The 11797-nt window shown below is 34.1% G+C and overlaps 1 protein-coding gene across 2 annotated transcripts in view; it reads right to left on the bottom strand.

The window, feature by feature from the left end:
- Positions 1 to 1859: 1859 nt before the first annotated feature.
- Positions 1860 to 11797, bottom strand: part of LOC117112666 (biotin--protein ligase-like) — an 11664-nt gene continuing 1726 nt past the window's right edge. For both annotated transcript variants that reach the window (XM_033255782.1, XM_033255793.1), the window contains exons 2-12: positions 11101 to 11395; positions 10396 to 10741; positions 8905 to 9659; positions 8233 to 8415; positions 7627 to 7892; positions 7095 to 7162; positions 6591 to 6751; positions 6132 to 6246; positions 5535 to 5748; positions 4769 to 4949; positions 1860 to 3057 (exon numbers count right to left, since the gene is read on the bottom strand). In XM_033255782.1, the coding sequence (XP_033111673.1) occupies positions 4775 to 4949; positions 5535 to 5748; positions 6132 to 6246; positions 6591 to 6751; positions 7095 to 7162; positions 7627 to 7892; positions 8233 to 8415; positions 8905 to 9659; positions 10396 to 10741; positions 11101 to 11379 (2562 nt within the window). In that variant the 5' untranslated portion in view covers positions 11380 to 11395 and the 3' untranslated portion in view covers positions 1860 to 3057; positions 4769 to 4774. The remainder of the gene's footprint in view (positions 3058 to 4768; positions 4950 to 5534; positions 5749 to 6131; positions 6247 to 6590; positions 6752 to 7094; positions 7163 to 7626; positions 7893 to 8232; positions 8416 to 8904; positions 9660 to 10395; positions 10742 to 11100; positions 11396 to 11797) is intronic.

Here is an 11797-nt window from a genome sequence, read left to right as displayed (position 1 = left end):
AGTTTTTAGCAAAATTAGTTGAGTACCTAGAATTAACTATTGATATTACAATAATAAAGTACTCAAAGCTAACTTAATCAGCTTTAGATCATATTGTTCACAATTCAGTTTCAATTACAATGTTTAATAGATAGATTTATAGCCATCAAACCAACTTCACACCTAGAGACAATGAGGCTTTAAGAGATGTTGTTGCTCAAAACATCAAAATACAGTATTAGCAGCTTGCAAGTTTGGGTTGCTAGGAAATAAGATTTTCCGACATCATTGATTTGATCAACACATCAATCAGCTGTCATAGATGTGTATAAGAGCGAACAGCTACCAGAGAGCTAGGTCTGTATGTACAACACATGCACAGATCTAACCCTCATAATATGGATGGTGCGTAGCTAACAGCGAATTTGCTAACACATTTTACGTGCGTTTATATGATGACGAGGTCGCGAGATCAATCTAAACAATGTATCAACTTAATAAAAGAATTGCAAATTATTATTGTACTCGGCACTTGAATTACCATACACAATGTTATACATTTAAGTCGATACTTAACAAAACATTCCAATACGACATGACTTGCCAATTACTTTAACTTGATCTTATTTTACTTACGAACCATTCACTCATATCAATGTTTTCACGGACTAGCCGGCTTTCTAATTACATTTCACTTTCCTCTAATACAAGCTAAATGATGAAGGCAGGCTGCCGAGGAAGAAAGATTAAATAATTTCCCTTCCAAAATATTTCTCTTGCACGGTAATCATTTCTATTAACGATGCATCATGTCTCTTTAAAAATCCATTTTGTTTTATGGAACTAAATATGCGTCAATAACTTCAGATTTCCTTATATAGACTGTTTTGACAAACAAAATAATTGCAACAAAAACCTGTATTTTATTAAGTTTTTAGGAGATATAGGTTGATGAAGAACGTATGAATTCTTGCAATGATTTACATTTTATTGATTTTCCGAGTTCAATCGTGCTTAATTAGAACAAGATATTAGTATTTTTGAAGTTAAAAAATACGTAATTTAGAACAACGGTACATGGAGAACGATCAAAACCTGGTTAAAATTGCGCGGAAAGTTTCCTTTTAGCGACCTCTTTCCTGTTTCGTCTTTATTACCGAGACATCTTTGCTTAATTTCATATTTACTGTGTATGTACTGTTGTCTGGAGTGACAAAAGTATGCTAACAACAACAACAATCTATGGCTTTATCGAATATATTACAAGTATATATATTGCCACCTGGGCGATTCAATCGGACCTTCGATCAGTATCGCATGCTTATTATGGTTTTATACAAACGTGGACTACAATACACAGATTAGTCTGTAAATAAGTAATATTCATGTGTGTATATTTTGCTTTAAATACTGGACATAGGCAGAAATCAGCAGGTTGGGCTAGAAAAGTCCTGATGGAAACAAATACTATTTTATCAAAAAATAAATGATGTAGGTCTAAAACAAGTCGGGTAACGAGTGTGCTTTCTGCATGGTGAATATTTTTTAAGTGATAATACAACTTTAGCGTTTTTCCGTCGATGTCTGGACGTCTTTTAACTGGTGCTTACCATACAACGTCACTGCTTATTTGATAGTAAAATACTGCCGAACTGTACACATTGAGCAAAAATTAATTCAGCACCCAATCAGTGGAGAATGGATGTTTTATCTTTGATCACATTTGCCCATTAAAACTGCAAGATTGTGAGCTATAAATACAAAATTACCGACAACAAATTCACCTTTAGAATTATGATAAGAGAAAATAGAGCATCACATAATAAATAAGACTGCTTAGTCAGCAGAGTGAATGTAACAGACCAATATGACAAGACCAATTTTCCTTTGTATGAAATTTTACTCGCATTTATTCAAAATTGTACACTGGGTTTCTCTGGAATGGTGCTCAGTAAACCTCAAACCTCACAATTATATAGAACTTGTATAAATTCTTCTTTCTACATATATACAGTATCCATATGTTCTTATATTCTATAGTCCACATTTGGAATGATCTTTGTGTAAGTTGGACACCTGACCTCTCAAAGACATACATTTACACTTCAAGATCACCCAATAAAAATTCAAGAAAGTGCTTGCTTAGGGAGAGCAGTTTAGTTCAGCCAGCAAAACTAGTGGTAGTCACTGTGTGTGCTGAACTGTTATATCCTTTCAGCTATCTTTGATCCCTGGTGCACTTCCAATTGATTTTCAGCTGGAGGGCTGATATTTCGGATAAAGCATTGAAACCTTTGGACGAGTGTGAAATTTGGCAATGTGCATGTTGAAGAATGCAGTACTGTACATGTACACTCTTCATAAAGGAGTAGGGGATTGCCTTCCAGCATGCTTAATGGGTTAAGTTACCTTGGTGTGCTTCACACCCAAAAATATTCCTATCCTATCCTATGAATCAACAGTTTGTACACAATGGATGACTGATATAAAATATCGACACTTTTATACTGTACACTGAATAACAGTGAAACAATAAACAAAGCAAGTGAGTGGAAGGAAGAGGGGCAAAGAGAGGAGAGGAAGAGTTGAATAGGAAGGAAAGGGTTGTAACACTTGGCATTAAGTTATATTTTTTTTAAATATGGGACTAATACTGCATTAAATTTTACATCAACTTTAAACATGTTTAGTATATTGCACCTTATGAGTAAAAACCTTATTGAAACACAGAGTTCTATTGTCTGACAATAGAATTCAATGTTATCTTTGCTTTATGAGCCATTATGGGATATTAGTATAATTACAGTAAAAATGTTGGCAATACTTAACTACAAATACAAATAATGCTTAAATTTAAATCATCAAAATTTCAGCATTGATGGAATGTGTAGCAGGTAGTACTAATATTAAGTTGTCCTAGTAGGAATAATAACATTAGTCACTACTGGTTCCAACAACTTGGGCCTTTATTTGGATAACATCATGTGCAGCCAAGACTTCACTATAGAGTATAGTATAATCCTTGCTATTAGGAAATGATAAAGTCTTCAAAAAAAACTTCTTAAGCTTTTCTAACATCTGCAAGAGAACATGAAAAAGACATGAGTACCTAGAATTAACTATTGATATTACAATAATAAAGTACTCAAAGCTAACTTAATCAGCTTTAGATCATATTGTTCACAATTCAGTTTCAATTACAATGTTTAATAGATAGATTTATAGCCATCAAACCAACTTCACACCTAGAGACAATGAGGCTTTAAGAGATGTTGTTGCTCAAAACATCAAAATACAGTATTAGCAGCTTGCAAGTTTGGGTTGCTAGGAAATAAGATTTTCCGACATCATTGATTTGATCAACACATCAATCAGCTGTCATCTTAACAGATGTAATATCATTACTTATTCTTTTTAAATGTAAACATAATCACTGACAAGCAGATGAATACAATAAAAAGTGAAGGTATATCAGTGGCATACCCAGAGAGGGTGCTCAGGGTACCTGGAGCACCCCCATCTTGTTAAAACGTGAACAAATTATAGTAAAATAATGGAAGTAAATGATAAAATAAGTTGCGTTTAGAAATTAACAAGCATTAATTTGTCCGTTATCTGAACAAAGTTCTTGTTATACTTCACATCTACTGGTCCAACTTAATGTATTATTCTTTCATATTAACTAGAATTTAATACTACTCAGCACCCATCTTTTCGAATTTCCTACCACCACTTTTTTCACATAATTTCTTATAGTATTGATGAAATAAACTACTTATGTAAATAATAAAAAACATAATAAAAATAAGAAAACCTATTTACTAAATGTAAAATAAACACTTTAAACTACTGTTTAAAAGAAATTGAAAACAATATTAAAAAGTAGATATTGAAATTAACATTTGCATGGTTAAACATATGTTAATTTTATATCAAACCACTTAATAAATGATAATTGTTGATAATTAAAGGAAAAAATTGAAAGCTAACAAATATATTTCTCAGAATTCAGACAGCATTTCAAATTTGTTAATAGAACATGATAGAACATTTGTAAAAAATGCAAGAACTATGTTTTCATGATTATGGCTCTACAGAATGTCAAGGTTTTACAGTTTAATTTGATTTTTTTACGAGAAATATTTTAAAAGTCAAGGAATATAGAAACATTTTTTTAATGATTTGAAGAGTTAAGCCGGAAAGCTCAAGTGCAGTAAGTTCCCAGAGGCACCGACCTCACAAACATTTTGCTGACTCAGGTTAGGATGGAAAACCATCTTAATATTTTATTTCAAAAATAGCATAAAATGTCTATCAATGGACGCCATGGTTACTGTGTTAAAGGTTAATGTGCTCGGTGGCGGAAGGTGATTCACGCCATGTAGTTGATGGACATGCTGTCTAACTATAGAGGGTGCTGTTTATACATTTAAAAGCAACTTTGTAAATAACACCTCCGCTAGTAATAATGGACCTTTCCGCTAAGCCACGCCCCTTGGATATTGTTGCTAAGGTTCCACAAAATGACAGTGTTAAAACATATGCGAACATGTGCATTTTTGGGAAAAGTGTGCTTACTAGACATATGCATATACATGGTGTACTCCTGGCGCTGTTCTCATTGGTCAGTTGCTAAGTTTGATTGACACTATGGAAAGGTCCATTAAAGGCGATTAAAATCCTTCCATCATAATGGAAAAGACCTAGTAACTGTCCACCTTCCCACACCCAACTCAGCCTGCTATCAGCAGTCTAGGTCCTGTAAAAGGATGCTTAAGTCGTGACCTACCTGAATTCAGGGTCTTGCCTTTGTCACTATCAGATTCTTCATCATATCAAAGCTGTTGCCATCAGGTTGGACACTGACCACTTGACCACACTGGTCCTTGACTGCAAGGAATCCCATGTCATCTAGCCCAACAACCTCAACCTCTGGACCATCATCATTCTCCAAATGCACTTTCATCCCGCTAAAAATTTATTATAAAAATAAGTGTTAGCTTGTTATTAGGTTTTACCTACAGAGAATAAGGTGATGAGATTTCCATAATATTCAGCATAGAGAATAGCATTATAAAAGTTAAACTTGCCTATGCCGACTGTGCCTAAGTCAAATAATATCTAAGTCGCTCTTATTTTATATGCCAAATTGTTGTGTTTTCCATTAATTAACAATCTATAAGTCAAATTTTATCTAAGTTGAACAATATTTCAATAGCATTTTGGGTTTGACTTTTGCAAGTTCAACTGTAGCCCACGTGCAGGGACTTGCAATCATTGTATCTTTACCTCAGGCAGTGGCTTAACAGAGGGTCTGGCTAGGCCTCTTTCAGGGCTTTTTTAAGGGTGTGTTTTGATTGATTTCTACATCATTCTCCTGAAAGAGCCCCGCAACCACAGCACAAAATTTGTGGCCGTGGTTTTAGAGAGGATCTTTTGTCATGCCAAAAAACATGGTGATTAATATCACACGGTCTTTTAAGATCTGGGGCTTCCGGTTTAGACAGTGACCGCTCATAGTTGTTACGCCACTGAACTGAGGAGAGACTATGTACCTGTGTAGCCATTGTTTGTAGTAGCCAGGTAGAAAGGATTCCTTTCCAAACATCTGGAAATCCTCAATGATTTTTTCCATATATGTTAGTGTCCTAGCAATGAGTAGCTCTCGGGTCAAAGGTAGCAAACTGGTTCCATGCTCCTGGTTGTGTCTTGATACGAGATCATTGATGCATATCGTAGGGTCACTGTTGCTAACGTTAAAGCCACATCCTAAAAAAATAATAATCTTAACATGGAAGATTTGTCACTAATATTTTACTCAACTTCACCCATTCCCATCACCACTATATTTATAATGGTAATCTTAATCTCTTCCAACATTATTATTCGGTCAACAGTTAATATATTTAATCAGCACCATATGAAAAAAAAAAAAGTGTTGCTCAAGTTCCATTGAATAAAAATTATGGAAAATCTTCGTCAGATTGTTTATGGCATCAGTTTTAAGTCATTATCTGAATATGCTTGGTTCTGACACTTCAACCAATAGCAAGAGAGTCTTAAACCAGAATCAATATTAAAACTATACATTGCGGCATGGATCTTACAAAACAGACTAATACTCTGCCATAAACTGTTATCTCATTACTAACCTATGATTGCATGAAACTGTTTCTCCCAGCAGCATGAGTTGACAATCACTCCACCTAGCTTCATCTTGTTACCAAAATAAATATCATTTGGCCATTTCAGACGCAAGTCAATATTCTACAAGTAAATATCAATAAAAAAAAAGGGTGTTTCCTGTTTTATATTATTATTACATATTTGTTTCATTCATATGTTAATGATAGATATTTTCACAATTAATAAAGTACCAAAGGAATTCAAAAACATCCCAGTTGCCAAAACGTGATTTAAAAATTAAACTGATTTTAATATTGACAAGGCAATGTTTTTTGGCTTCTACATGTTGAAGGTGTAGTTGTTGAAATATTGTGTATCCTTGTAACATCAATTTGTATCCATTTAAAATATCGCTGATTGGCAGGCTCAATTTTGTTAGTACTGTAACTAGTAATTAATACAATTATTAAGTTAGTGATTACTACCTCATATCCAATCAGAGACCTTACAGCTTCAACCACTGCACTTGATGCAATATGCTGCAAATAGGGAAGACGCTGCCCTAGGTGGGAATGGATTGGAATACGCACATGCGACGAAAACATTGCACAACCCCTCGGAGAAATCCACTTATTTCCACCTCTTCCTGCAGATAAAATATAATTTTATATAGACATCTGTAGGGTTAGCTCATAATTATATGATGAAAGTGCTGATGATCAAAGAGAATGATTACTTGATTTTGACTATGACTATGATGATGATATAATTGCATCATTTATTTTTGAATATGATTATGATGATCAAAATAATGATGTTGATGATGAAGATGATGATAATGAAGATGATGACAATGAAGATGATGTAATGATGAAGATGACAATGAAGATGACTATGATAATCATCACACTTAAAAGCATCTGGATTGCTAACTCATGAACAAAAATATTTACTAATTCAAATATTAAAAGCATTTAACAATACAGTACCTTTCCCTTGCGTCATTTTTGTAGCTATGGCAACTGTTCCTATATTATTATCAACATGGAACATAAACCTGAAATATTTAACAGACAATAGTTGTATTGTAGTAACATTTTAAAGGCTTAAACCTAAAATAATTGTTAAAGATATTTTTGTTATAGTTTTTAAACTATTAAAAATTCTTTGATCAATATACATGACAAAAATTTGCGTTGTATAATTGCTATTATTTTTTATGTTCTAAAATTTTAGCAAAAATTATCTTTAAAACATTGTTTTTAAGGTTAGACCATTCGAAACAAATAGGATCTTTACCCTTGTATTCAACCCAAGAAAAGAAAAGGAAAGGACATTTTCTTTAGAATGATTTGAATGATATATTCTAAAATTTAGTATTAAGGTTTGAATTATTTTCATCTTATTTTACACTATATGAAGGTGTTCTACCCTCAACGCTCTGTTATTGTGGAAGCCAAGTGGCTTCTGATTTTCTAACGTAAGTCAATGACAAAACTTAAAATATTTTTCATATCTCACCCTTCAAAAAGACTCATCGTTGTGGGAACAACTTCTGAATATAAAACAACGTTTCCCAACACTTTGGTGTGTAAATGGCTCCAATACGCATCCATGTCAAAGGTTGTAGCATTGGAAACTTCAGTAGTGATGACAGGAATGCATTCTGGATCTGGTTCTTGATCAGAAGGGAAATCTTTGACAAATTGTAAATTGGTTAGCCTGGATTTTAACAAGCCTTCTCTCAACTGGCCCTCGATCGAGTTTAGGAAACTCTTTTTGGTTCTCTAAATAAACAAATAAAAATAATAATTCAATATCATAAAGCTAACAGATCTTGGGGCAACCTATGGGCGTAGAGGTGTTAGCTACCAGAGCCCACTAGGGTAAAGTAAAGAAGCCCACCACCCCCACCCCACAAATAATAAAGTCTTTTAGGTATTTAATGTCAATTTAGTAGTCATCCAAAATGAATAATAAATATTGTCCTCTCATTTATCTTGTGGCTTGGTTCTATATTTTGACACTCTTTCATCTTTACTGCATTCAGAACAATATTACAAAATTAATTCTTTACAGAGACCAACAAAAGTAGTATAACATAATCGATTATGTAAATTCTCTTACTTCAGACTGGGCAAGCAGGTAGCTAGGAGAGAGAGGCAAAGCAGAGTCAACAGCACATATGATACCCAGACGAGAGAAGATGTCCAGTAAAACTTCATACCGTGCTTCATTCGATTTTTTCAGTTCAGCAAACTCATTAGAATTAGTGGTCTTGTCTGTTGTTGGATCAAGGTCTAAACGAACCTGCCAAAAAAGAACAGCATTCAAGAAAAATATAAATTGCTGACAAAGAAATAATGAAAAAATAAGTGTCTATTGACACAGCTCTGGAACTATAAAAATATACTTTATAAAAGTTCAAGTAACAGGCAGTTTCTTAGAATAGCTCCCCGGGGCATTTACTTTTCCCTTCAATAAATGTTCCCTAATCAATGGAAAACTAATGGAAGCCACATCATTCTCAACACATTCTATTAATGTTCTACTCCAGTAGAAATAAACGGGTTGGGATCCATTAGTCTTTATGATCACGCGATAACACTTTCTGATGGTAATTATGTGACATTTATAGTAAAATTATGGGGCTTTTATTTGAATATTTACGCATCCATTTTACATACAAATAAAACGCCTCCCTTGAATAAACACCCCCCTCAAAAACCCTTCTCAACAATAATGCCCTGGTGTGTATATTTTAATAAATCCCGTGTTTGAATTAATAGCTTGACAAACCTGACATAAAACTGCTATTCCTTCTCCTTTAGATCTAACTTCCAGAATAATTGGTTGACTATTGCATCTTGCAATTATTGTGAAATTTCTGTAATTTCGCTCTGTATCTTGATTAACATTAAAAGAATAGTCTCTGTGCAGGCTTTTTAAATATGTTGTACTCCCAGATACAGCATTATAATATTCAACATCAACAACAGACGTATGCCATGTTTGTTTCGAAAGCTTAACACAGTCCGGAGCACAGAGTCTAGAAGAAAAGCTTAAGACTTTGCCTCCAGTTGCCAAAAAAGACTTCAATTTCTCAGTTACTTTGGCAGATTTATTCATTTCAAGTTCAGAAGACAGGACAATGAGGGCAGTATTGCCAACCCAAGGGTGGTTTAGAATCTGGGTTTTTGTTAAGTGGTATATGACATAGTGATCAGGGTGGAGACATTTTTGTAGCATTTGCTTCACCATCAGATAATGGCCTGGTTCTTGTTCATCGCTGTCTGTATAAACCAGCACATTTGGTATTCTATGAGCATCCGGCCTGGAATCATTGCAACTTGGTTGTACGTTTTTCATCAGCAAGGAGCTGGTAGAAGTTTTTCGGTCCATATCCTGTTCAGACACTACATCATGAATTTGGTGACGATTCTGAACGCTTGGTGAGCTTATCTGATTTTCTGAAGCATTTATTGGCTTGGCAGGTGTGTGGAAGGAAGTTTTACGCGAAAGAAGGCTATTTGCCTTGCCACTAATTCCGACGGCTGTAAAATGAAATAATAAATTCAATATCATTACATTTGCAACAAAATTCTCAATTCCATTAAGCGATATACTGTATTTGATAACCTAAATCTTTAAAAATGGTAAATCAGTTTCACTGTAACATAAACAATGTAAAAGCCAAAAGATCACTTAATTAAAGAAGCCACAAAATTATCGGTAAGTGGAAACTCAACGCAATCAAGTGACAAATGTTGAAGCCACACAAATAGAAAAAGCTTGTAAATACCAAGTGCTTGCGTATATATAATATCATTGAGTGACACATAATAATACTGTATCGATACTTATTATCAAAACAATCATTAGAAATCAATTATCCTACTGTTTACTAAATGTATTAATATATAAATGTTCCCAAGCAAACCTTATTTCTTTTAAAACTACACTTTTTAAATATTTTATAGATCAAATGAATGTAAAATTTTTCTTCTTTATATGTACTTTTATATATTTTATTATATTCTTATTGGCCAGGTGTTTAGAGATGACCACTTGATGTGCTGGGCTTTAGCCGATGTCATCTCTAGTCAGGCCCCCGTCAATATATATTTAAATTTATTGTGACGAATATTTAATAACCAAATAAATCTTTTTATATTCAGTTTTAAGTGTGGTATAAATCAGTTGCTTGTATTGTTGATCATTACTGTTTGAAATTTAATTTTTTATGCTAAATAAAAATATACAGTAAACATGCTACTGCAGGGAACTCACTGGCTATGTGTTCTACCAACAATCCATCATCAAGCTCCAGGACGCCATCAAGAAAGGCTATTCCCGTTTTAGCACACTGCGCCACGCTAGCTTTCACAACAATACCGAATGGCTCCCCGGACTTCCAGGCAATTGGCGTCGTCAACCGTGATAACTTAACCGCTTTCTCTGCTGGCACCTTTCTGAGGTAGACTCGGCCATACTTATCTTTGTATGGAGGTGTGGCTTCAATCAATAAAAACATATCTGATTGGTCGGTCAATTTGAGTGATGGGTTATCCTCTTGTAGGATTGGTGTTTTTGAGCCAATAAATAGTGTCCAGTCCTGTGATAAGTTGACATATTGCTGGAAGAGTAAATGCAACAATTTTGAAACATGGAATTTTTTTAATGATTTCCAAAGCTCTGTTAATAATATCGGTTTTAAATACAAATACATGTGATTTGCCCATATATAGGCATAATATGACATCCTCATATAAAGGAAAATCCCAGATATTTCATAGTGTAGGGCTTCCTTGAAAAGCAGTGCTAGTCACTGAATGGATACCCCCTGGTTAGAAAGCTTAAATAAATAAATAAGCAAATTTTTTACAATTTCATCCCAGAATACGTGTTTGCCTGAATGATCAAATTCAGTGCATGTCTAGTTTTAACTTCTTGTGAGTACATAATCTAGAAACTATAGATGTGTCTCAGGCCTACCTTTGGTGAAATTTCTAGCACCTGTTTGCTTCCCTTTTCCATAACTGTCAGTGCAGCAATAGACTCTAATCCGTCATCACAAAACTGTGATATGCTCAATGCTCCCGGTTTCAGAATTCTTGGCATTCTGCCAAGAGACTGGCTCAGAAGGACTCGCTGAAAGAGTAGACTGGCTTTGGGGACTTTGGTAGACAACATGGCGATCAGTGTGTCCAATTGACTTTTTTTAAGATGGTTTGTCACATAAGTCAAGTAAATGTAACAAATAGTAATCAACATTGTTCTGCCCGACTACCTGCAGTAAGAGATTTTTCAAAGGAATGACATCACAATACTATTGTTTAGAAATCAGTAGATAATAATATTAGTATTAATCATATCCTTTATTTTTACACAGATACAGTACACTTGATTCCGCTAAGGGTGTTCTTCGTCAAGGCTGTGCAAGGTCATATGTAAAGTAACAAAATATAAGGAAAATAAAAATGTCAAAATAATAACCACATTTAAACAAATGGTAAACAAAGTAGCAAAAATAAAAAGGGGAAAAATAATAATTACAATAATGTAAGGATAAAAACAAAATAAGACAAAAATAATCCTGCCCTGTTTCAGGGACGTATCCAGGGGGGGAGCCGTGGGAGCTGCGGCTCCCCCCCTTTGTACACAGTGTTAAAATTTTAAAGCTTATTCTTCA

The sequence above is a fragment of the Anneissia japonica genome, unplaced genomic scaffold, assembly GCF_011630105.1.
Source record: "Anneissia japonica isolate Jap-2015-1 unplaced genomic scaffold, ASM1163010v1 scaffold284795_len787576_cov167, whole genome shotgun sequence".
Taxonomy (NCBI): Eukaryota; Metazoa; Echinodermata; class Crinoidea; order Comatulida; family Comatulidae; genus Anneissia; species Anneissia japonica.
This window is presented reverse-complemented; position numbering and strand designations above follow the sequence as displayed.